Genomic DNA, 26,743 nt, shown 5'->3' with positions numbered 1-26,743 from the left:
TCTTCCCAAGCTGCCTCGGGACCCAGAACAGCTTCTGCCCATCCATCTCTCCCACGCATGCGTGCGTGCGCACACACTGCGGGCTGCCTCCCCGGGTACCGACAGCAAGTGAGGTAGAGGCAGGGAGAGAGCTCCTGCCTTCTCAAAGCCAGGGAGGGAGAGACAAAGGAAGACAAGGCTGGGGGAAGGGAAGGAGGAAGATGAGCCAATATGAAAATTCACTCATGTGCTTGCTGCTGGGCCAGAAGGAAACCCAATCCTGGGCTGGAATGCCAGGGACCCTCAGCATGGAGAGGCTTTATGCAGATAGGAGATGGAAAGCTTATTCAAATAACAAGACTCCTGTGGCCTGCTCCTCAGCCAGCAGAGGAAGGACCTGCCCCACCCTTGGGTCACCAGCTGCAGGTCTCCTCGGGCTCCAGAGGGGAAGGTATGAGGACAAATCTGCTCGGAGGCCCTGCCAGCCTCACATTCCTCGTTCCAGGTGCCTGTGTGACCTCCGTCTGTGCTTCATGGGACACTCTGCTCTCAGCCAACAGGTCCAAGTTCTATGTCTGCTATCCCTGGGGATCCCTTAAGGGAGGTGGGGACAGACTCACTGTCTTTCCTGGCGGTGACGGGCAGGCTCCAGGCAGTGATTCAGGGTTAAGAGTGGTGGGCTCCGAGGCTGGGCACCTGACTGCCACCTGGCCTTAGGCAACTCCCTCACCCCTTCCTGGCTGTCTGTCTTGTCTGTCCAGTGAAAAGGCTGAACTCCTTTGCACTGGACCCTCAAGACCCTAACCCCCTCCAACTGTGACTTAAAGTGTTCCCTCCAAACACAGGACCACACCGGCGGGCCCAGAGGAGCCTGTCATTCGGGCTTGATCAAAATGATCCAAGTTCCACCTGTCAGGCCGGGATACCGAAAGCACTGTCCCTCACAGTCACTCCCCAATTCGGGTCAGAACCCCTGTTAACCATCAGCACAAATTCCATTTAATAACTAACTACTGAGTGTCCATTTCCCCCACAGGGTCAGGGACCCTGTCCCATTTGTGAGGTACCCCCAGCACCAAACAGAGCACTTGGCACATAAATATTTGTCCGTGACTGTGAGATTACATTAGAGGGCCTCAACTTGGGTCCCCCAGGCGTCTTAAGACACAGGAAGAGAACAGGGTTTTCCAGAAAGGCCAGGTCAGGTCTGGGGACAGACCCTTCCCCAACCCCAGAGGCAGTGTTAGCCAGGGGCCCTCCAATCACAGTAGGATGCTTCCAGCAGAGGTGGGGCTGGGTCAGGAGGTGACCCAGCTGACCCAGCTCAAGGTCACATATCAGCAGCAGCAAAGGTCACCACCCCGTCATACAAACCGAGCCCCGTCACCTAAGCTCGGATCCTCAGTTTCCTCTTCCAGATGATTCTGTCAAATGATACAGCACCCGCAAAGGGTCTGGGAAACAGGAGCTGAGGAGGCCCTGCACTTGAGCCTCCTCTGCCTGCTCCGGGCTGGCGGGGACACCATGCAGAGAGGTAGAAGGCCTGGGGCAGGCATATGACCCTGCTTCTGTGTCCCCCGTTAGAAGAAGATCCCATCCCCAGGGAGGGACAGATGTGCCAGCACTTTGCACAACAATTACTGAGGTGTTGTGCACGAGGGAGCAAGAACCAGAGCAAAACCACCAATTCCTGGGAAATTCTGGTTCCCCCAAATACCAACGCTCTCTCAGCTTTGGACCTTTGCAGTCCTGCCCCTTTGCCTACGACCCTCTCCTCCTTCTGCACCCTTCCAGCCCCACCTAGACATCCCCTTCTCCAACAAGCCTGCCCTGCCACTCAGAGTCTGGGTTACTACTGCTTCCCCAGCTCCGAAAAAGGGTCTGTCCTCCCAGGAAGGGATCGGTGAGGGGGCGAGGGCCATGGCTGCCTCCCCATCTAGCACCCACAGTCCCACACGCGGCCTGGCTCTGAGCAGGCTCTCAAAACAATGGTGGAATCGACAGATTAATCCGACAGAAATGATTAAGGCTATACAACACAGACCTGTTTACAACGATGAAAAATAGAAACAACCTGAATGCCCAGCAAAAGGAGTTTGGCTGAGCAAGTGAAAATGCAGACTACTGTCGCGGGGTACCTGGGTGGCTGTCGGTTGAGCGTCCAACTCTTGGTTTTGGCTCAGGTCATGAACTCGGGGTCCTGAGATGGAGCCCCGTGTTGGGCTCCACGCTCAGCTCAGTCGGCTTGTTCCTCTCCCTCTGCTCCTCCCCCCACTTGCTCGCTCTCTCTCTCATAAAAAAATAAATAAATAAAATTTTTAAATGCAGGGGCGCCTGGGTGGCTCAGTCGGTTAAGCGGCTGCCTTCGGCTCAGGTCATGATCCCAGGGTCCTGGGATCGAGCCCCATGTCCGGCTCCCTGCTCAGCAGAGAGCCTGCTTCTCCCTCTCCCTCTGCCTGCCACTCTGCCTACTTGTGCTCTCTATCTCTCTGTCAAATAAATAAATAAAATCTTTAAAAAAAAAAAAAATTTTTAAATGCAGACTATTGGGCCATAATGGAATATTCTGCAAGCATTTGACTCGCTGCAGGGGGACAGCACGTATGCAGATGCCCACAACCCACTGCAGATTATACATCAGTAAACACCTGAAAATCATTATTTCTGGGTGGTTAGGATTTAGGATTATTGGCGATTTTCATTTTCTTATTTATTTTCTAATTTTTCTTTGATCGTCAGATATAGCTTATATAACAACATCAACAATAAGAAGGGGAACCTGAGAAAGCTCTGAGTTGAAAGGCCAAGCCTCCCTTGGTTGGGGCACTGGACCCCAAGGGCAGAAATCTCTTCTGAGTGTACTATGTGCCAGGCACCAGGCATTGACATCATAAAGCTCACAGTACAGTAGTCACGGCCATCCCTACTTTACAGTTGGGGAAACTGAGGCACAGAGCTCTGAGGTCCTGAGAAAGAAGCCCCAAGCACTGCCAAAAGGGGTCCTCAAGCCCGGTGTGCCTCACACACCTCCAGCAGCCCACATCCAGCGCTAAGCAGCCAGCATGCCAAACACATCACCCGGGGGGCCGGGAGCAGCATTCTGGCAAAACGCTGAGTGAGGACACCTGCGGGCTGGAGGACGGGTGGGTGGCCAACTCTCCCAGTTGGACGAGAACCCACTGACCCCTCCCTACTTCACTGGCCCTATGCACACCTACGTTCACTGGCTGGCACAGAGAGGGACTCCATTTGTGGACTCAATCCACCATCTCTGGCTTGAACCCCCACCTGCTCATCCATCCACGGTCACAGGTGCCTCCCAGGCTGGGCACAGAGAAGTGCCCAGCAAATGTCTGCTGCCATTGCTGCCCCTAGTCTAGCAGAGGGAAAATCCTCTTTCTGAAGTCCAGCCAATGAGTGGCTTCATACTGTGCCACTGAACATCACCTACCGATAGACACTGTTTCCCTCCCTCCTTTTTTTTTTTGTTTTTGTTTTTGTTTTTGTTTCCCCTGTTGTCACTCATGTTGTAATGTAATCTAACCTTTTGGCTACATTCAGGTAAATTCCTGGTGTGGAATGTGCCTCACGCACCTGGTGTGGAATGGTCGGGCCAGGGTTCACCAGGGACTTGGGGCCACCTTTCTGCCGTTGCTCCTACTGGTGGTGGGACCTGAGGAGGACCGCCCTCCTTGCGCAGCCCTTTCCCACAATGTCTCAGTCACAGTGGCCTCCAATACCCCCTATTTCTGCCTAGGGATGCACAGAGGAAGGATTTCAGGGGCTACAAAGCCAGGTCAGCACTGCAGCTATGCAGTCCCTGAGGCTGGTGTTGCTCATCCTAAAACCCAGGGGACAGCGCAGGCCCTGTGCACAGCCAGCAGCAGCACCCCTCCCAGATGGGTCCATTTTCCTGACAAGGAACTGAGGCACCAAGACGGGAAGGGACCTGGGCGGGTCCCTTCGTCACCAGGAGCCCACTTCCTCATCTGTGGCCAGAGGGCAAATGGGAGGCACCACAGAACCCATAGGACGGCACTCCTTATGGGCGGCATGAGGAGGGTGGGCATTTGGTCACAATTCGCCCTCTGCTAATTATTTAATTAATGAGTGACTGGCAACCGTTGGTTGGATGTGTCTCTCCTGCCTAGCCTTGAGCTCTACGCGGGCAGGGCCTGGGTAAACCTGGTTCGGGTGCCAAGCACAGATGGAGCCATCGGTCGCTGCACGCTCTCCGTGCCTGACACCCCGTGAGTCGGCAAGGGCACCAGGACCAGGACCCAGGCGTCCCCTCCCCTGCACGGGGCGGGGGCGGGGGTCCACCTGTCCACCAGCGAATCCCTGGGGCCCTGCTTCTCTTGGCCTCACCCCCAGGGCTCAAGGACAAGAACAAAAGGCAGGCACAAAGGCATGAGTCAGCGAGGAATACTCGCCTGGAGGAAGGAAGCCGTGTGCGGCCGCACGCGCTCCAGGCCTGCGGTCTCAGGCATGGTGGGACCCAAACCACTCCTTCCAGATGGGCAGAGAGGAAGTCACAACCAGCCGGGGCTCTGAACCCAACCGCATCTGTTCCACCCCCTCTACCCCCCAAGGCACCCTCTCCACCTACCTGACGGCCCCTTCACCCAAACAGCTTCGGGGCCCCTCCTCTGCAAGACCGTAAACCTTGTAATGACATTTATCATTCAGTCACTGTTCAGGAATTAAAACAACTTAAATTAACAAATGTCCCTTATACCTATTAGTTATGGAGCATTTACTGTGCCCAGCACTGTGTTAAAGGGTGCATAAACATAAACTTATAAACACGCATAATGTAATTTAACCAGAGAAGTATTATTATTATCACTCCCAATTTACAGCTGATGATTCTAAGGCATAAAGAACCCAAATAACTGTCCTAAGGGCATTTGGCTAGCCACTGGCAGGGCAAGCTCTGACCTGCAAGGCTATACTGTCTACTTCAAGGGAGCCCATGGTGACCGAGCCCTCCCAGTACTCGCACCATAGATGAGAATCTACCCCAACCCCGTGAGGAGGAGCCTGGAGGAGGGACCCCAACCCAGCCTGCCACGGGCGGGGCCCAGGGAAGGGTGTTCCTGGCTGCAGGGGGTGGTCTGTGGGTCCTGCGAGGCCTTTCAGAGTCTGGAACTTGACCCAGAGAGCCTCCCAGAGGTTCTCATCCAACCCCTTCCTTGCACCATGGGGAAAACATGGTTTTCCAGGCTCAGAATGGAGGCTAGACTGAGCCCCCATGCACAGAGCTGGAGTCTCAGAGGCCACACAGGGGACTTAGGAAAAGGGAAGGAGAGCAAAGAGGCTCTGCCCCTAATCTCACAGGAAGTATGCTGAGCCCCACCCTGGGGGGCTGCAGGCCAGACAGGCAGTCCAGCCCCCAGACTGCAGGGCAAGGCCCAGAAGCAGCTCCTCTCAGATTCTGCCCCTATCTCAACAGGAAAACAGGAAAGCTGAGCTGAGCGGCCTGCTCTGGCCTGCCTCGGATTGTAAGTTTGTCTCCCAGGTGCAGGCTGACTCTCGGGTCACTGAGAAAGTAACCCTTCTGCTACGAGAGGGGGCCCCGCCTCCAGCCACAAAGAAATGAAGAGTTTCTGCCGGGCTCCCTGTGTTCAAACACCCAGCTCAAATCCTCTCCCACCCCTGCCAGCCTCCTTAAGAGAGGGGATCGCTGCACTTTAGAGACGGGGGAAATGAGGCCCAGAAGGAAGCCCCTTGCCCAAAGGAGCCGTGAGTGACTGCTGAGCTGAGCCGGGAGGGCTGTCCTGTGGCCAGGCTGGGCAGTGGCCCCCCTCCTCGTTTCCCGGCAGCCTTAAATATGGGAGTGGGGGCGTAAGGGGAGGGTAGCTTTGCCTTTTTTAATCCACCACAACACCTCACTGTCTGCATGGGGACAGGCCTGGGCTGTCTCCTCAGACACAGGCCTATCTGTAAGGCCAGCACAGGGCTGCCTCTCTCTCACGGAGGGCTTGTTTACTCGGTTTTCAAAATTATAACCTTTCCGGCCCCACCCAGGCCAACGGCTCCTTCCCTGACCAGTCTGGGGCCGTCCATGGGGACAGGGATGGAGAAGACCCTGTGCAGGGGTCAGGGGCCTACGTTCCCATCCCAGCTCCGCAGCCTCTGACACGCTAGGTATGTCCTCTGCCTTGGTTTTACTCAGTCATGAAACGGAGGAGGGTTGGGGTAGATGATCACAAAGGGTCCTTCCCGGCTAGAAGGAAGAAGGGTCTAGGCCAGAAAAAGAAAAGCAGACCCTGCCCATCAGCAAGCTCGAAATTCAGGGCGAGCGGGGAGCTGTGGCCCGAGGAGACCGCGAGCAAACCTCGGGCAAACCTTCCCCGCCGTCCCAGCGAGGCCCAGCCTCCCAAAGCTGAAGCCTTATTCTCTCTCCTCCCTGCCTCACCTCCCACCAGGGAACCCTTCCAAAAAATAAACAAAAACGCAAAAACAAAAAGTGGAACAGAAGTACAATTGTCAGCTCCCTCCCCCTCTGGATGTCCGGATCACCCCTGAGATCCCTGGCAGGCCACGGCAAATGACAACGCCCCCCCCCACCCCAGACTCAGCTAAAACGGAACTGCCATTCGCCTAGCACCTTCCATGTGCGGAGAACAACTGCCTCCCAAGAAGCTTCACACGCCAGAAGCAGGGCTCACCTTCCCATTTTACTGACAGCTCAGGCTCCAAGGCGGAGAGCAACTTGCCCAAGGCCACATAGGGCTCTTGGTGGCAGAAGCCGGCTGCCTCTCAGGCAAGGCCAGACGTGCTGCCTCTTGAGCTGGGCTGACCAAGTGGTTTAAACCAACATGCACTTTGGAAAACATAAAGATCCTCTGTCTTTGTAACAGAAACCACATCACATCCAGCTTAATGGAAACTTTGTGGCTGGCATGAGTCCCATGAGATCGGGGCTCATGTCAACGCTTCATCCCCACCACCAGGCTCGGGCCCGGCATAAGACAGCTTTCATAGAGGGAGTGCTTCCTTCCACAGCAAGATGGCATCATGGAATAAATATCACACCTTCCGCTTCAATGCAGCCCACGGCCCACAGGCTCCAAGAGGCTGGAGCTAGAAGGGCACTACAGATTGTCCCAGTGACCCATTACACTGACAGGCAAAGCAAGGCCAGAGAGGGAGAAGGACCTGCCAAAGGTCACCTGGCACCAGCCCTGAGGCTCTCACTTCCCAGTCTGTCCGCAGAAAAGGCTGCCAGCAGGTACGGTGATTAAAGGTGGGTGGAGCACAAAAGTGTGAGCGGTCGGTCTCCCGCCCAAAGGACTCTTCTTCTAGAAGATTCTGGCTTAACAAACTTGGCTGGACACAAACAGCTCTGTTCAGCATGAGGCGTGAGGAGGCTGGACAGCTGCTACAGTTGGCTTGGCCACAGATATGTGGGTGGGAGAGCGGGCTTCACACTTTGCCGACCACAATTCATTCTTCTGCTGCCCCTGCTGGGCGCCCAGTTGCCCACTGGAGCCCACGGCCTGCACTTTGGATTGCACCAAGAGGAGGGACACCCCTGGCCAATGTCCCATCGTGGACCATACACACAGGAAGGACGGATGGCAACAGGAGTCAGTGTTTTGTTTTTTTTTTTAAGATTTTATTTATTTATTTGAGAGAGAGAGAATGAGAGATAGAGAGCGTGAAAGGGAAGAGGGTCATGGGAGAAGCAGACTCCCTGCTGAGCAGGGAGCCCGATGTGGGACTCGATCCCGGGACTCCAGGATCATGACCTGAGCCGAAGGCAGTCGCTTAACCAACTGAGCCACCCAGGCGCCCCAGGAGTCAGTGTTTTCTTAAACGCAAAGAGCTCTGTGCGCATCACCTCCTCGATGCCTCACAACCTAGCAGGTCTGGGCTACCGTTATGCCCACTTCACAGATAAGAAACCTGCAGCCCAGAGAAGGCAAGACACCTGCCAAATGCCAGGGTAGTTAAGACAGGATCTCAAAACCAGGAGCTTAGAATCCAGAGCCAGCCCTCTTCCCACTCTGCCCTTGGAAAGGAAAAAGGTTCTCATACCCAGAGCTGCCTAGGAAGGACGTGAGTCTGCCATCATTGGGGGAATGAGAGCAGAGGCCGCAGGGCCACTGGCTGCTTTGATGAAACCACCTACGGGATCCATCAACGGCACAGGGCTGACAAGAAGAGACACCAGATCTCCCCGGCCTCGCACATCGCCATCACAGAGGCCTGGTTGCTCTGTCTCCCCCCGAGGGGCCCCACTCCCATCACACTGGTCCAGACCATCCCTCACCACTGGGCTCTCCTCCACTAACCCTCCCTCCTAAGCTTCCCCAGGACGCTGGGGACAAAGTCCCCTCCCCCCCAAGGCCAGCCCCTTGGCTCCCCCAACGTCATCCCAACCCTCCCCTCCCCACTAGGCCAGCCCCTCTCACACCTTCCCACAGAAGACCTGCCCTTCTGAGAACACTCCTCGCTCACCCAGCCAGAGAGCGCCACGTGGGCAAGAGCCACGGAGCAGCGCGCCCCAGCGTGTCCCTGGTGCCTGGTACAGTGCCTGGCACACTGGTGCTCAGTGACTACTGGCTGAAAGGATGAAAGAAAGAAGGCCCGAGCACGTCTGGGAGCAGAGCTCATCACACCTCTGTGGGGTCCCCCAGGCACCCAATGGGGATGTTCCACTTCAACTTCTAACATCAAAACCCTCCCAGCCCTGCCTCTGGAAGTCACCTTGAGACCCCTAGGAAACGATTTTCAGTGGCAAGGAATTCCCAGGAGTCGATACTGGGGTCACAGATGGGGAGAAGAGGCACAGAGAGGCCCAGCCATTGGTCCAGAGTCACACAGCAAATGGTTAGCAGGACCAGGCTTGAGACCCACAGGCCTAGCTCCAGACACACGTGGCCGGCCAAGGGGTGGGTGTCCCCATCTGTCTTCCTCTTTTTCCTTTTCAACCTGGGGCGCATGGCACAGGGTGAAGGTGCCCGCGGCCACAGGACCAACCTGACACACGTCCCTCAGTGAAGTGCCACACTCCTAACAGCATCGTGTCCTCGCCGCCCCCCAGCCCTGTGTGCCGTACCATCCAGAGAGCGACTCCTGACCTCGCACCCTAAGAAGCCGGTGCTCTCGTTCTCTTTTACAAAGGACACCGAAGCTCAGAGAGGGTAACTGACTCACCCCAAACGACCAGCCCCTCCAGGGGCAAAGCTGGGACTCAAGCCCAAGCAGCCTGACTTGCCCCGAACCTCTCGACTCCCTGCTTCTTCTAACTCACCATCCACTCTGTCACCAGGCAGGTCCCTTCACTTCTGTAGGCCACAGGTAGCACATCCCTAAACCTGGACGGTTCCTAGGGGGTGGCACCCGGTGCCCTGCTGAGGTGGGCACTTCCTGTTCTTCCAGTTTTGAATCTGTGAGATCAGAAGATTGCAGCTCTTCTGTGACTCAGGCCCTAAGATCCTACCAGGAGAGGGGCGTGGCTCTCTCCCACCCTGCAGGGTTTTTAAAAGCTAGGTATGTGCCTTCCTCTTCCCTGAAAACTCTGCCCAGCACTATCCAGAGAAAAACCCTCCATCCACAGGCAGGGAGGTGGAAGGGGGCAGGGCAGAGGGAAAGGAAAAAGTGGCTCAGGAATTTCTGCAACCGCAGGACGATGCCTGATGCCTGCCGCAAGGAGACCCACGGTGAGTGAGTCATGAGCTGAGCCTGCGGAGGAGGGCGGGGCCGCGCAGAGGAGAATGGGACTGGTCAGAGAGTGACTTGAGTCTCAGACTGAGTAATGTCGGGAGCGATATATTTGTGCAGCCCACGGGGAGCCTCTGACACATGCCGTTCTGCTTCCCTCCCAGGCCCTCGGCCCCCACCGGGCCTCTCGTGGGGGCTTCTTCCCCCGTTGTCCTCCGGCCCAAACTGGGCACCAGGAACCATCCCATCACAGGAGAGCATGGTTTTAACAGCTAAGGCCTTGGACTCCCAAGTCTGGGCCTGCCACTACCCTGCCCTGCCCTGCCTTTAAATGTTGGGGTAGGGCACTGAGGGTAAGGATCCAGTGTGATAATGCGGGCACAGGCAGGCCTGGCACATAGTAAGTGTTCAGTTAAAGGATGGCTAATCTTACAGGTATCGTTCAGAGCCTGATACGGCCCCTCCCTACTCTATCAGCCACCTCCCTCAGGCAGAAGACCCATCAGTGGAGTCCCTGCAGGCCACAGGCTGGCAAAGCAGCCAGACTTACCCGGTCACACACAACCAAAGGCCAATGTCATCAGTCCCCGTCCCCAGCTCACAGACATCCCCTTGGAGCCTACTCCGCTGGGAAGACCCTCAGAGGCGTCGCAGCCTCCCAGAAAGGAGCCTCCCTCGAAATGCCCAGATTGGTGGAAGCAGGCTGGAGGAGAGTAGGTCAAGCGCGTGAGTCTGTCTTCAGCAGGGAAGCTGACCAGAGCAGGAAAGGAAAAAAACACAGTGACTCAGTTTGCCCCTGAAAACCAAATGTCTAGTCACAGTGGGACACGGCAATATCCAGCATTAGGGGTAAGGCTAAGAAAATGTCGTACGGATGGCCTCGGGTGGGACACGGGACAGCCTTTGGCAGTGCTTGCAGGGGGCCCGTAGAGGCCAGGGAGAGACGTTTATTATAAACCGTTTGGGGAAAGGAGCAAGACAAAAATTGAGTCATGGTCTCAGCAATGTAGAACAATAAACACAGAGGAGAAATACTGCTAAAAAAATGGAGTGGTGCTCGCAGGATGGTGCTGAGGGATTCCCAGCCCCGTCTCTGAACGTCATTCCTCAAGCGGTGGGAACCATGGCCCAGTTTGGGCTTAGAAAGGTCTCTTTGGCCGTGTGGCCGTGTGTGGGGGAAGGATGCAGGGGTGAGGCCAGAGCTCAGGCCTGGGCGACGGGAAAGGAACAGAGTGGAGGCTGGATGGAGAGGCAGAGCAGGGTCAGTGCCAACAAAAGGCGCGTTCTATGAGACTGACACAAGAGCAGAGCAGAATCCCCAGACGCTTCACCCCCAGGGGCTGACCCAGACCTTGGCTAAGGGGCAGAGGCCCAGGCGGGGCTGGGCACTGTTTCCGGCCAGCCTGGTCCCTCTGCAAAGCCCCAGGGCAGCGACTAGGAAGCCACGCACCTGGGGGGGGAGTGCGAAAAGGGACACCCTCCTCCCTTCACACTGGGGACCTGCAGCCCTTTCCCAAATGTGGAGAGGTAGGTGCGCAAAGTCAATTTGGAAAAAAGGCATTATTCATTTTGCTCAATAAATAAGTGAGATACCCTTTTTCTCATATCCAACTGCCAAAAAGGGTAATAACACTTGTACTGAGGTACTCTGTACCAACGAGAGGGAGTTTCAAACATTTACAGCCTTTTCAGAGGCCTGACACCAGAACCTGGCCCGGGACGAGTGCAAGGTTTGGTCAGTGTCCCGAATTCCTGCCCAACGCTGGAAACCACCCAAATGTCCGTTGATGGGGGGGGATGAGGAAATAAATGGCACCATGCACAGAAGGAAACCCACCCACAGAAGTTCAAATGGGACCAACTCATGTGCTCCGACACAGAAAGATGTTCACAATAGACAGAGTGAAAAAAAAGTCCAACCACAAAGACATATCACTGGGGCTCTTCTTATAGCCAGAGCTAAATGTGTGTGTCCGCAGAGACGTGTGTTTGGACACAGGGACACACCAAACTCCAGCAGTTTCTCCTGAGGGGGGGAGCGAAGAGAGAGGACACTTTCTTCCCTCACACTCCTACGTGGCTCGTGCATGCATTCCTTGTGCACCCAGCCGACATGAGCAGTGGATGCCCAGGGTGGGGAACAACCAGGGGAAAGGGGAGTGCCCACTAATGGGCACAGTGTTTCTCTCTGGAGTGATGAAAGCATTCTAAAATTGACTGTGGGGGCGCCTGGGTGGCTCAGTCATTAAGCGTCTGCCTTCGGCTAAGGTCATGATCCCGGGGTCCTGGGATCGAGCCCCGCATCGGGCTCCCTGCTCCGTGGGAAGCCTGCTTCTCCCTCTCCCGCTCCCCCTGCTTGTGTTCCCTCTCTCGCTGTGTCTCTCTCTGTCAAATAAATAAATAAAATCTTTTAAAAAAATTAAAAAAATAAATAAAATTGACTGTGGCCATGGTTGCACAATTCTGTGAATACACACACACACACACACACAAAACCCAATGAACTATACACTTAAGTGGGTGAATTGTCTGGCAGGTGAATTAGGTTTCAATAAAGCTGCTATTTAAAAAAGAATTAGCAAAGGGAAAGGTGAGCCCAGCAGAAGGGAGGAACACAGGTACTGGCAAACTACCTTACCAGCCCTTTCAGGTAATAAATCTTAAGGGCAGCTTATGTATTGGGGGGCGGGCGCAGTTCGCTCGGCTCCCACCGTTTCATCCCGGCCAACAGAATTTCCAGAGGGGCTGAGTCCTTCAAAGCTGTCCTGGAGGCAGAAGGGCCCCCCTAGGCAATGCCAGGATTCCTGCCAAGGGCACAGCACCCAGCCCCTATTGAGCAACAGTAAGCTCCCTCCCTCACCTCTTCTGTCTTAGCTTTGGTGGCAAAGAACCCCTCCTATAGCACCAACATGGGCCACCCAGACCCTTACAGTCTCATCCCAGCCCTGTCCTCTGGGCCAGATGGAAGGTGTGGGTTGCCTAATCCCCCACCTCTCCATGTCCTAGCTCCTTCCTAGTCATAGGGGGGCCCCATCACTGCCCTCCATACCCACTCAAGATAGCCTACATCCATCTCACACATCTGCCAATGCACAAAGAACGTGGAATTCAAGGTTTCTAAGAACCCTGGTGGATTCTTGCATCCAAGGAACCAGTATCCACCCTGAGGCCGGAGACCGGACAAATCTCAGAGAAACAGGACCTAAACCACAGCGACAATTGTCACCCTTCGCACTCCAAACACCTGGCCACTCTCCTCACCTACTAGAGAATCGATAACAGAGTAAATGACAATTGTCAGGGGCCTGGGTGGCTCAGTCGGTTAAGCGTCTGCCTTTGGCTCGGGTCACAATCTCAGGATCCTGGGATCAAGTCCCACATCGGGCTCCCTGCTCAGCAGGGAGTCTGCTTCTCTCTCTGCCTGCCGCTCCCCCTGCTTGTTCTCATTCTCTCTCTCTCTCTCTCCCGCTCTCTGTCAAATAAATAAATAAAAACTTTAAAAATAATAACATAAAATAAAATAAATGACAATTCTCAATAATAATGGCAACTGTTTGCTGAGCACTTGCTATGCCCCAAAGCACTGGGCTGAGTGTCTTACCAGCATTATCTCATTAAATCCTTGCAACGGAGTCCAGCAGGAAACTACTATTATTCCCATTCTACAGATTAAAAAATTGAGATTAAGATGCTGGCCCAAGTTCACATCAGCTAACAGAATGTGAAGTCAGTATTGGAAGCCTGAGCTGGCCCGAATCTGGAGGAGATTCGTGGGGAACATTTGGGACCCTTAGACTCTCAGAGCCAGAAGGGACTTCAGCCATCAGGTAGCCTACAGCCTTCAGTTCACAGCTAGGGAAACTGAGACCCAGAGAGAGTAAGTGACTGCCTGAGGTTACCCAGGCCTCCTGGCTCCCAGGTCACGGCTCTTTCCTCCACTCAAGCTCCCTCCTGAAAAGTAGAAGGGAATCATCCTGCCACCAGCCCCACGGGGCTGCTACTGTGAGAACAAGCCCCTGCTTGCCAGGGGCTTTGAAATCCCAGGATGAAAGGCACTGTGGCAGCAAAATGGCACCTGGGCAGGAGTGTGCCTGACCTCTGCCAGGACTTGTAGGCTGGCATTCACCTGCTCACCTGCACAGGGTGGGCACAAAGCTGCAGGGGCCATCCACCCCGCCAAGCCACAGAACCCCAACAAGCCTGGAGCCCAGAGCACTGCGGGAAGGGATGTTCCAAATGTTGACGTTTCCAAAGGGGTGGCCCCAGGTAGGGAGGGCTCTGGAATTTTAATTGTCTGGCATGAAAGTGCTCACTGCTTCTTGGGTGGGGTGGGGAGGGTGCATGGATCACTGGAGGTGGCAAAGGCTAGCTTTCATTCCCTCCAAAAGAAATTTCTAAGGTGGCTTGCTTCCCTGGAGGGGGCTAGAGGCTTTCCCCTGCTTCCAACCTCCCAACCCTGACTTAAGATGCTCCCCCAGGTGAGCCTGGACCAGGAATTTGAGGCATTTGAAGAGGGTTATTAATAGCCGTGAAGTGTTGAGAAGAGGGGCCAGCAGGCTGAGTGGGCACAAGCCTGGTATCCACAAAACAAACCCAACCCTGTCCAGGAGAGGACACTTCACCTTTTGTGGTTTCAGTCTCCACCCGTGTAAAATGGGGGTGGGTGGGGGGCTGCTGGCAGTTCTCAGCCCAGGAGGTAGAAAGAGGGGGGAGAGCGAGAGTTAGGTGTGGGGAAAGGAAAAACCCCACCAAAGAAGGAGCGGCACACCCCACCCAGGCCGGGTGAGGGGCCCCAACAGGAGGTCGTGAATGGATGGACTGTTACAGAGCCCCAGGAGGCTGCCACCGACAGGGAGGGGACAGGAAGGCTCCGCCCCGGCTTTCCTCCTCCCAGAGTCCAGGCCTCCTCCCAGCCCTATAAGGAGGCTTTTCCAGGACTTAACCCCCTGCTGCTCTGAGGCTGGAGAGAGTCTGACTCATTTCTACCTCACCCTCACCCGGGCACCCAGGGCCCTGGCCCAAAGGGGGAACTCGGGCGGCAGGCCCAGTATCACAGTCACTGGACAACCCTTCCTCGGCACCTTCTTTGTGCTCAACTGTGGGGCCCTGGAGACACAGAGTTAAGGGACTGGTCACCTGGTCACTCTTCTCAAGGGGTACAAGCAGACAAAACACAGCTGCTGAAATTTACAGGACTGCAGAACCCATCAAGATAAATGTAGGCGGACACAGTGCTCTGGGTTCACTGGACAGAGAGTAGCAAATTCAAGAAGAGGAACAGATAACTCCTTCCATCGGCTGCACCCACCCCCACACCCCACATGGACCAGCACCCCATGCATGGATGCCTCCTCTACCAGGCCCTGTGCGAAGCAAGCTACAGGAAATAATGTCTTTCAACAACTCATTAATAAGAAATTATTCACCCCGTTTCAGAGAGGAGAAAACTGAGGTGCCAGGCCATGAAGAGACTTCTCTAAGACCTAACGGCCGGGAAACAGATGCTGGGATTCCACCCAGGCAGCCTCACCCAGGGCGGGAGAGGTGAACCACAAAAGTGAAGTTTCCCAGGCAGTCTGAGATTCTCACCCGACCTCTCCATTCTCCAGGGTAGGGGGAGGAGGGGTCCCGGACCCTGCTGCGACCCTGGGGGTCAGTCACCCTTCTGAGAAGTGGCCACTGTGCAGTGACAGGCTGGGAGCAGGGATGGCTGAAGGAGGGGGCTGAGGAGGCTGGGCTCCAGCCCTGACCAGCCCGCCCCCCCCCCCCGCCCCCGGACGCCCCCGCCAGCAGGAGCACCCTCCTTGAGCCTGAGTCAAAGGGCAGGGGTTCTGACCAACTCTCTTGTGCACCCCATCTATCCCTAGCCCTACTCCCCAGGCTCAGTCCAGGCATGGATGGGCCTGTCCCTAGAAGCCTCAGCCACGTGTACTAGGGCTGGGGCCAGGATGAGGTGGGGGCCGGGACAGTGAGGGAGGAAGATCAGGACACGCTGGCCGAGTGGGCCACAACTTCATCAGGGTAGTGTGTTGGGGGGCATTCGAAGGGGCCGGCGCGGAGGGGGTTCCAGTAGGGGAGGGGGAGGTTCGACCTCCCTCGGGAGGGGGAAGGGCGAGCTCATAAGGGGGCAGGAAGGAGCGCCCAGACGTGGAGGGAACAAGCTAGACGCAGGACTTGGTCCCCGGCCACTCCCGCCTTGCCCCGGGCCTGATTCCCCCGAGACCCTGGCCCGGCGCCGCGGGCGGACCGGGTTGGGGGCGTGGCCCGGGGGCTCCCCGCTGGACCTCCGGAGCGCTGCACCGCGCGGGACTCACCTGCGATGTGCTGGCGCCGGGCGTCGTCCAGGTGCGTGGACAGCACGTCCCCCATGGCGAGGAAGAGCCGCGGCCCGATCCGCCCGCCGCCCGTCGCTACCCGCGCCGCTCAGGAGGACGCCGCTGGAGCCATGCAGCCGGGCCCGGCCCGCTCCCGCCGCCCCTCGCTGCGGCCTCCGCTCTGCCCGCGCTCCAAGCCCCGGCCGCGTCTGTCCCGTGGGCTGCCTCCGCCCCGCGCCCCAGCCCGCGGCTCAGCAGCCCCGCCGCGCCCCGCCCCGCCCCGCCCCGCCCCCCGAGCCGAGCCCCGCCCCCGCCGCGGCCGCGGCCGCTGGCGGGAGGGCAGGGGGGGGCCGGGGACGCCGAGACTGCGGGCGAGACCCGGACAAAGACCAGTCGGAGAGAGGGAGAGCGAGGAGTGACGCACTGAGGGGCGCACCGGACCCAGGCCGAACCGAAGAAGGAGATGGGGCTGGTGGGGGCATCTGAGAGAACGGGGAGTGCCCTGGGGGGCTCCAGCCTGGGGTCACCTCCTCCCCTCTCCGCGCGGGAAGAGAATCACGCCGAGCAAGTCGTGGGGAACTGGTAGGGGACGCCGAGGCCGAAGTGCGGGAACTCGGCGTTTGCACCCCACCCCTCCTGCCCTGCCCGCCGCCTCCCGCTCTCAGCAAGTTCCTGGCCTTGATCCGACCTGCCCCAGAAGGTGTGCCCGCCTGTCTTGCACAATCGTGCAGGGAAAGGGGAGGTGGCAGGGAGGGCTCGGGGCCCAGAAGGCACCCCCGGTGCCAGGGCCAGGCGGACATTCCTCAGGCTCAGCATATGGGTAGTTCACTCGGGAGGTGGCTTGTGGGACAGGGCAGGTCAGGAATGGAATAAACAATAGAACTTTCCAAAGATTCAAAACCCACGGGCCTGCATGGTCTGTGGGTATCAACTGGGCCTGCGGGGCTGAGCATGGGTGGGTCCTGGTACCACAGGAATGTGTTCCAGTCCTACCCTCGCCACCTCCCAAGCCAGGAGGGGAAACAGGTTACCAACTGAGATTCCCAAAATCATGGATGGGGGTGGCGGAGGCCTTCCTTGGCTGCTGATGCTCAGACTTCCCCTTACTGTGTCCCAAAGGTCATCCAGTTTCTGCTTGCTTACCCTGGTGACCGAGTACTCACCACCCATGTATCCCACCCTGTAATTGGGCAGATCTTACTGTAGGTGTGACAAAGGCAAAGAATGGTGGTAATAAAAGTTAGCATTACTGAGCACGGGTACTTCAGTCCTGTCTACACTACCAGTGGTAGGTTTGAAGTTGATTAATGTGATACTGGCACTGATTCAGGCAGTCAGTGGCTTACTGGTCATTCAGCATACAGGTGATAAATACCTGCTTGCTAGGCCCTCTGCAAGATGCGGGGGTAGGGGCAGGGTGGGTGGGTGGCTGGCTCGGTCCCACCAGCGGAGGATTCTTAATCCTGGGTCCTGAGTTTGAGCCCCACCTGGGGGGTAGAGTACTTAAAGAAAACTTAAAAAAAAAAAAAAAAAAAAAAAACATGCTGGGGTTGGGGAAAGAGAAGTTGCCCAAGCTGTCCTACTGGCTCTGTGACCCAGGACAAGTGGCATTATTCTGAACCTCAGTTTCCTTATCTGTCAAGTGAGAATAATGACACTTTGTTGTGAGGATTAAAGCACATAACAAAGTGACCGGCACAGGGCCTGGCACAGGATTGGTCATCTCAATAAATAGAACCCACCCTTCTCTCATTGTTAATCGTAGTCCCTGGGCGCCTGGGTGGCTCAGTTGGTTGGGTGACTGCCTTTGGCTCAGGCCATGATCCTGGAGTCCCGGGATCGAGTCCCGCATCGGGCTCCCTGCTCGGCGGGGAGTCTGCTTCTCCCTCTGACCCTCTTCCCTCTCATGTGCTCTCTCTCTCTCATTCTCTCTCTCAAATAAATAAATAAAATCTTTAAAAAAAAATCATAGTCCCTGCCCTCAAGAGCATATAGAAATTAGAGAAAGGAGCAGAACATTCCATTTTGAGGAAAATCACAGAGGGATGAGCACCGGAACTACAAGTAGAAAAACCAGAATTTTGACAGACATTGGAGAACAGCATTCTAGGGAGTGGAGAGAGCACAAGCAGAGGCCAGTCTTTGAAGAGCAGGACAGATTCACGCAACAGAGAGTCATCAGGTGGAGTTGAAGTCAAGCTGGCAGGGATGACTTGTTTCCTCTACAGAGATGGAGACTGAGGCCCAGAGAAGGAAAGTGACTTGCCAAAGTAACACAGCAAGGCAGATGCAGAACCCAGCCAGAAGTCAAGTCTCCTGACACCCAGCGTCTATCTGTTCTCTTTGAGCAACCAGACAGAAGTAATCAGAAACAAGAGAGGCTGCTAGCCTCGTTTCATTTTTCCCCCACAGCCCAAACTATAGGGACTGGAAAGGCTTGCTTGCCCTGAGTGTACAGCTGGGCACCCCAGGGCATCTCAGTCAGACTGGACGCCTGGGCCAGTTGGGATAGAGGTGGGGGCCACAAGCAGCCTTTTGCCAGCCTTTATGGTACACCCGGGCCTGTCAGCCTGGAGTATCCACAAACTGCTCAGGATGCCAGGCCCCTAGCCCGGCCCTGCCCCCCACTTCTTGGCTTTGGAGACCCTCTGTCACATGTCACCTAGTCCATCTGAGCATCCATGGTCTCATATGTGAAAAGCAAATGAGATCATAAAAGTAGAAAGGCATTGTAAACTATAGAATGCTGTGTGCACATGTGAATAGCTCCCCCAGACCTTGGAGCCAGTCCCAATTCAAAATTCATTCAGTTCACACACACACACACACACAAACACACACACACACACACACAAACACATTTTACCTAGAGGTGGAGTGGAAGGGAATTGACTGCCAAAAAAAGAGGGGAACTTTGAGGGAGGTTGGAAATGGTCTATGCCTTGACTGGGGTGCTGGTAATGTAGGAGTACATGTTTGTCAGAACTCACCAAACTAGGGGCGCCTGGCTGGCTCAGTCGGTAGAGTGTGTGACTCTTAATCTTGGGGTCCTGAGTTCAAGCCCCATGATGGGCGTAGAGCTTACTTAAAAAAAAAAAAATCAACTGGGTTCAATAAAACTTAAAAAGAGAACAAAACAAAAACAAAAAAACTCACCGAACTATAAAACTTCAAATGGATGCATTTTGTTGCATGTAAATTATACTTCAATAAAGTTTATTTTCTTTAAAGGTTTTATTTACTTATTTGAGAGAGAGCACAAGCATGGAGGAGGGGCAGAGGGAGAGGGAGAAGCGGACTCCCTGCTGAGCAGGGAGTCCGACTTAGGATCATGAACGGAGCCGAGGTCGGACGTTGAACCGACTGAGCCACCCAGGCACCCCAATAATCCCAGATGCCTAGTTGATTTTGAAATGACAAGTGAATATATGGAGCTCCAGCTGTGTGTCAGGCGCCGTTGCAGGTGTTGGGGTTATATCAGTATACCAGGTAGTCAAGATTCCTGCCCTTGCAGAAGCTATGTTCTCCTGCTGGAGGGAGAAAGGCAGTACATAAACAAGATGATTCAGAAAGGATAAGCATTAATAAAATAGGATGAGGGATTAAAGTGACAGGAGTGGGGGTGCCACCTAGGAAGGCAGTCTGGGAGATGACACTTGGAGATCTGATTGGCAAGAAGAAGCCCATTCGATGAAGATCCAGGGATAGCCACCATTCATGGACCTCATGCCACCTGCCAGGTATCATGCCAAAGGCATTCCCTACCTCATCCGACAGCCCTCACAACTACTTAGTGGAAGAATTACCAATTGTAAGGATTTTCAAAAGATAATATTCCATTGGATGCACATAGCAACCCTTACTTCAATGCTGGGTAGGTAGGCCTGGAGAGGGCATGCCAGGTAAAGGTGTCAGTATGAACAAAGGCAAGGGAGATGAGTCCTGACTGGCCCAGGGGCTAGTCCAAGGGAAGAGGAGAGGGGGCCCCTGCCATGGACAGGTGGGACCAGATGGGAGGCTCCTCGAGTGTCCAGAACATACGGTTTTTTACTTTATTCTGAGACTATTGTGAACTTCTTTAAAAGTTCTCAGCTCCCTGGGCGCCTGGGTGGCTCAGTCAGTTAAGCATCCAACTCTTGGTTTCAGCTCAGGTCATGATCTCAGCGTCCTGAGGTGGAGCCCCAAGTCAGGCTCCCCGTTCAGCGGGAAGCTGGCCTCCCCGATCTCTCTCCCTCTGTCCCTCCCCTTGCTCGTTGCACGCGCGCTCTCTCTCTCTCTCTAATAAATAAATAAATCTTAAAAAAAAAAAGTTATTGGGGTGCCTGGGTGGCTCAGTCGTTAAGCGTCTGCCTTCGGCTCAGGTCATGATCCCAGGGTCCTGGGATCGAGCCCCGCGTGGGTCTCCCTGCTCGGCGGGACTCCCTCTCCCACTCCCCCTGCTTGTGTTCCCTCTCTCGCTGTGTCTCTCTCTGTCAAATAAATAAATAAAATCTTTAAAAAAAAAGATTTTTAAAAAAAGTTCTTATCTCTCAGGGCGCCTGAGTGACTCAGTTGGTTAGACGTCCGACTCTTGCTTTCAGCTCAGGTCATGATCTCAGGGTTGAGATTCTCTCTCTCTCCCTCTCCCTCTGCCCCTCCCTCCACTCTCTCTCTCAAATAAATAAGTAAATCTTAAAAAAAAAAAAAGTTCTCAGCTCTCCACTACTTTATGTTAATAAATCAGGCCAGCTGTGATCTTTGGGTGGAGGAAGAAGGACTTACTTTTTTAAAGGAAAGAAAAATAAATATAGTCATCAGTACTATATGAGGAAGAGGAAAAGATTTCGGGAAATTAGACATCAGGAGAATTTCTCAACTCTGAAAAACTAGGAACCCTTACCCCTACACTTGAAGCTGTTTTACTATTCAGTTTTTAGTTTTGAATAAATTAAAGCATGTTTTCATACATTTCTTGGCTATTTGTGGTTTTTACTATTCATATCTTATGCCTGCTTTTGTGTAAGAATGTATATCTTTTTTCTTGTTGGTTTTTAAGAGCTCTTTCTATAAGGAAGAATTTCTCGGGGCACCTGGGTGGCTCAGTTGGTTAAACATCTGCCTTTTGCTCAGGTCATGATCCCAGGGATCAAGACCTGCTCGGGCTCCCTGCTCAGGGGGGAGCCTGCTTCTCCCTTTCCCTCTGCCCCCCTCCCACCCGCCCTGGTGGTGATTTCTCTCTCCCTCTCTCTCAAATAAATAAATAAATAAATAAAATCTTAAAAAAAAAAAAGGGAACTTCTCAACACAGCAAGGTGTGGGGGGTGGGGGTGGGGGGTGTCTCTGCTTTTTTTTCCCTAGGGCTCTGGATATCACATCTCTCCACCAGCTCTCCCACACACTTCCCTTGGCCCAGGCCCTGGAGCCCGGTGGAAGATACCAGGCATGTGGACAAAGAAGAGGAATGAATGTTCCACATCTGGAGCAGAGAGGGAAGGCTCCCCATGCCCACTCGCTGGGCCTGCCCCCTCCCAGGCAGAGAATGCCACCTACAGCCCCTGATTCATCTGTCCTTTGTCAGGAAGTGGCTTCTGCCAAACTGCCTCCCTTCAGGGCAGCCCCACCCCACCCCACCCTAAAGCACATTTAGAAACTAGGACCCAAAGGTAAAGACTAATAATACTTTACTTTGAAAGGGAGGGTCCAGAAGGGTCCAGAGCTTGAACAGCAGTCTGGAGAAGGGAAGGGATTTGCCCCAGAACATACAGTAGGGACCCAGGCCAGAACCCTTCCTGGTTTTGTAAGGAGGAGCATGGGCCATTCCTTGCCCCATTGGTCCCTCTCCCTCCCAGTTGGCTCTGAGTCCCAGCTCTGCTCTCCCCACAAACCTGTCAGACCTGAAATAGCTCAGGAGAAAAAAAAAACAAACACCTTGGGTAAACAACAGGGAATGTGAATGAATCAAGATTTTGTTTTGAAGGAATATCATGTGTCCACTGCTGTTTACCCAGTTGGCATGGCCCCTGGTGCGGAAGGACCCTGGCACCCTGCCTGAACCTCCCCTCTTTATTAACCGTAGGGTAGTGGAAGGAGACCCAGCTCACAGCTATTCCATCTGTCACCTGGACTCTGGCTGCCCAGCCCCCTTCTTGCTCCTCTTGTGGCCAGCTCCACCACCACACCCAAGTCCAGGCCCCATGACTGCCCCCCAACTGACAGCCCAACCCTTTAGTGGCCTCGCCACCTCCTGCGTCCCATTTATTCTGCAGTGGACAGCCAGCTGGATTGTTCTAAAATACAAAAAGGACCATGTCGTTCCCCAGCTTCAGACCTTCTGTGGCTCCCACTGTCCTCGGGACAAAGTCAGACCCATGGCCTTGAAGGCTCCTGCCGGGCTCCCCTTTGCCACTCTTCCCCTGCCCCTTCTCCTAGTGCCTTATACCCCTCCTTCACTGCAATCAGTACGTGCATAATTACTGTATTTTGTGTGCAGTTATTTGTTGAAATAGATCTTCCTCTCTGATGTCAGGACTGTCTTCAGTCAACATGACATCCCTAGCGTCGACATGATGGAGCTTGGGTGATGCGCAGAATGCTGCCCAGGGCACTGGAGAGGAACGTGACAGGGACACCCACCTGATCCCTGGGACTCAGCCACCTTGTTCCTAGACCTGCCTAGGCTCATGCCTGCAGTGGCCACACCCACCTCAGTCCCCATCTGATAGCAAAGTCTGTTCTACAGGGTCCCTGCCATTCGGAGCCTCTGCTTGCATACCTACAGGAAGGGGGTGCTCACCACCTGCCCAGGTCATGATTCCACATTGGGCCCAGCAGTACCAAAGTCAGACAAGGTGGTATCATGGTGCCAGCAAACAGGCAGGGAGTGAGAAATAGAAACAACATTGCTGTTCTCAGCTGTGGGCTTTACATCCTCTGCCTTAATCAATCTTCATCACAGCTCATGTGACATTTATATTACAGGAGAGGTTCAGTGAGGTTAAGTGACCCATCCAAGGTCACAGGGCAAGGAAGAGGTGAAGGTAAGCCACACGCTGAGCCGCAACATCCCGCAGCACACCACCATCCTTCCAGACCCAAACTCATGTGTTCATCTAGTTTTCAAACAAGAAAGGGGATTCTCTGCTATGCTCACTGTCTGCTCACCCATTTTGGGTTTTTACTTGGCAATATGCTATGAACGTCTTTCCATGCTAAGGAATTTTTAATTCTACTGATTTTTCAGGGCTGTGTGATAGTCCATTGTGTGGCTGCATTAAACTATTTGCCTATGACCGGACGCTTATTTTCTCAATTGTTTTACAAGGATCAATTTCTAGAAGAAGAATGGCTGGTAGAAACCATCTTTTGAGGTTTTTGATACATAGAGACAAATTGCCCCAATGAAAGGATGATGAAAGGATTGTAGCAGGCACTCATTCCCCTGGCCCTGGCCTTATGCCTGTCCTAGGTCCTTGTCAAGAACCCTGTGCATCGTGGTGATTTATGCACAAGTCTTACCTCTCCTCACCCCACCCTCCAGAGTGAGAGACAACCCCCCCCCCTCCGCTGCCCCGGCAAGAGCAGAGACCTCAAGCCTCACCGGGTTCCTGACTTCCTGGCAAGTCCCAGAGAGATGTTTTTGCTCAGCCAGTGTTGCTAGTCACTCCCAGTTCCTCCAGGGCCAGCCAGGAGGGGCTTCAGGCCTCACCAACCCAAGTGTGCCACTTCCACGTCAGGCGTGGTTTCCCGCCGGGCTGCAGCTGGTGACTCAGAGCCTGGCCAGGATGGCAGTGCTGGCCAGGTCTACCCAGCCCTCCGTGTGACTAAACTTGCGGTAAGGCTGGGCTAGGCCTCTCAAGGTGGGGCTACCTCCACCCCAGCCTGGTCCTTCTTCCTCTCTCCCTTAAGTCCTCCTATTCTCTGTCCTCCGGTCCTTCTGAATAGAATGAGAATAATCCTGGGTTCTGAGTGCCTGAGTGGGCCAGGGTGACTGAGACCTGATTCCCACACCTCTGGGGGGCCCAGCCTGGAGGACAGAAGCCATGGCATGGGGAGGAACAGAGAAGAGGCCCAAGAGGAAGGGGGGAGTTATGGAGAGGGAGAGAGAAGCGGTGGGGAGAGTCCAGAGCTAGGCATCAGGATGGGCACGGGCCACCGTGTGAGGACCACGAAGACCAGGTAGGGACCCAGGAGCAGGGAGCTTGCAAGGACCATGCTGTCCTACCCCATATAGGTGCATCCATGAGAAGTAGCAAAGTCACTGACAACAGGCTGGGGCAGTCTCGCACCAGGACCCCAGCTGGCTTGGCAAGTGCAGCATGGTCTAGATTCAACCCCTGTCACCCAGCCCACCGGACGCCCTCAGAGAGGGTTTGAACGGTGCACATGTGCAGGGAGCCCTGAACGAGGAGGCAGCCGCAGGCCTGGTACCTCCTCCCGGGGGGGGGCATTTGGAAATGTGTGTATGGGGGTGTTCTTAATTATCACTATGTCTGCTGTCTGTGGGGTGGGGGAGGAGGTGCTATTGACATCTAGCGCCTGAAGGTCAGCGATGCTAAGCATTCTGCTGAGCTGGCCAGTCCTGCCCAGGCACAAAATCCTTCCCCCACCCCGAAACCCAGGGCTGAGACCCCTCTGCTGCCCTGTTCCCTTGTGGAGAGGATCGTGCCTACTATAGAAGTTCGTCCAGTGTTCGAAGTGGTTTTGAGATGCCCTGTGTCCCTGGGCTTGCACCTTGCCCGGGCAGGGACTACAGCTGATGTCCTTATCCGTCATCTAGGAATAATGACGGTAAGGACATGGGTATGGCACGTGCTGGGCACAGGGCTAGGCCCTTGGACATGTTATCTTCCTGATGGTCCCACAAGGGCTGCACTATTATTATCCCCATTTTGCAGATGAAGAAACGCAAGCTCAGAGAGGCAAGGTCAGTCACAGGGTGGCAAGTCAGGAAGCCGGTTTTTCAACCCAGATTTACCTCACTGCAAAGCCCTACCCTTGCCAGTAGGACAGATGGGGAGATGGACACACAGACATTTTCACGGCTCCCCAGTTAGCTACTGGCAAACCCAGAACCAAGGTCTCTGAACCTGCTAATCATGAGTCTTCCCTCTCCAGCCCTGTGCCAAGGTCCCCATCTGCAAATGTGGAGCCATTTAATAAGAATAAAAAACACTGAGGAGAGACCTTCCTCGAGCCTGTCCTCTACGCATGCTGCCCGCTTTCTCCACGTTCTTCCTGCTCTGGAAACTTGAAGGCAATTCCTTTTACCTAAAGTGACTCACCTTTCCACCTGTAAGGTATCTTTCTACAACTCTGAAGAACTCCAGAGATGCTAAATCCTTCCTTTCTGCCCACCGATAAAGGCCCTGGCTGCTCTCAAGGTGAGCCAGAGTGGCGTTTGAATGTTCTTTAACCTTCCTATGGCCGTGGGGACTAGGTCCCACTGGCCGTCCCCATCCTGGGCCTCGGCTTTCACAAAAGGGAACTAATAATCCCTGTCCTCCTAGTTGATGTAGAGAGGCAAAGAAATCAACCATGTATAGCTCTTGGCCCAGGGCCATTAAATAGTAGCTGTTCTCACGATGACTGTCAGCATCGAGTATGGAAGACAGGTGGGTCTACACGGATAATACAAGGTGAACAGTGGAAGATGCCAGGATAGAGGTTTAAGCCAAGGATCCTGGGAGCCCTGAGCTGGGAGGGTGTGGCACGAGGCAAAGTGGTTTCTTAGAAGGAGGTGGTGCTTGAGCTGGACCGTGAGAGCTGGAATACGGTTGTTGTAAAGAAGCCATGGGGGCGCCTGGGTGGCTCAGTCATTAAGTGTCTGCCTTGGGCTCAGGTCATGATCCTGGGGTCCTGGGATCGAGCTCCGTATCGGGCTCCCCGCTCCCTGCTTCTCCCTCTCCCACTCCCCCTGCCTGTGTTCCCTCTCTCACTATGTCTCTCTCTGTCAAATAAATAAATAAAATCTTAAAAAAAAAAAAAAAAAAAGGAAGCCACAGGTCCCAGGTGCACCAGCTGAGCTGCAGAGCGCTGATTTGTAGACTTGATGTTTGTAGACTTTCTCTTGGGGTGCTCCAGGTGAGAAGAGCATGCTGTGTGGGGCATGGACAAGGCTGGAAGTACCGAGCAGGGAAACAGAGTCGGGGAAACTGTCAGGAAAACAGTTTCTTTCTTTTCCTTTTCTTTTATTTGTTGAAGCCTAATTTACATATATCAAATGCACAATGAGTTTTTTAAAAAATGTTTTTGCTGCTTTATTGACGTATAATTGACATATAATAAACTGCACATATTTAAAAGTGTAGATTTGGGGCACTGAGGTGGCTCAGTCAGTTGAGTGTCTGCCTTTGGCTCAGGTCATGATCCTGGGGTCCTGGGATCGAGCCCCGAGCTGGGCTCCCTGCTCAGCAGGGGAGCCTGATTCTCCCCTCTCCCTCTGCCCCTGCTTGTGTTCTGCCTCTCACTTGCTCTCTCAAATAAATACATAAAATCTTTTTAAAAATGGTTTAAAAAAATATAAAGTGTAGATTTGATGATTTGGAACATATGAATACACCTGTAGAACCAGCACTACAATAAAAGTAAGAAACATACCCATAACCCCCCAGCGTTTCCTCTTGGCCCTTTGTAATTCTCCTTCCTCTCTCCCACCCACCTCACATGGAGGCAGCCACTGATTTGATTCCCATCACTATAGATGAGTTTACATTTTCTAGAATTTTATATAAACGGAATCATACACTGTTCTTTTTTGTCTGACTTTTTAAAAAACTCATATCATAATTTAAAAGATT

The 26,743-nt window shown here is 54.2% G+C and overlaps 1 protein-coding gene across 3 annotated transcripts in view; it reads right to left on the bottom strand.

Moving 5' to 3' along the window:
* NIBAN2 (niban apoptosis regulator 2) overlaps positions 1 to 16,209 on the bottom strand; it is an 82,568-nt gene extending 66,359 nt beyond the window's left edge. For all 3 annotated transcript variants that reach the window (XM_073905723.1, XM_073905722.1, XM_025888418.2), the window contains exon 1: positions 15,969 to 16,209. In XM_073905723.1, coding sequence (XP_073761824.1) covers positions 15,969 to 16,023 — 55 coding nt within the window. In that variant the 5' untranslated portion in view covers positions 16,024 to 16,209. The remainder of the gene's footprint in view (positions 1 to 15,968) is intronic.
* Between the last annotated feature and the right edge of the window lie 10,534 nt (positions 16,210 to 26,743).

This window comes from Callorhinus ursinus, unplaced genomic scaffold (assembly GCF_003265705.2).
Source record: "Callorhinus ursinus isolate GAN/ISIS: 27379988/994484 unplaced genomic scaffold, GSC_fseal_2.0 scaffold24, whole genome shotgun sequence".
Lineage (NCBI taxonomy): Eukaryota > Metazoa > Chordata > Mammalia > Carnivora > Otariidae > Callorhinus > Callorhinus ursinus.
Note: the sequence above shows the minus strand (reverse complement) of the source record. Positions and strands in the feature narration are given on the sequence as shown.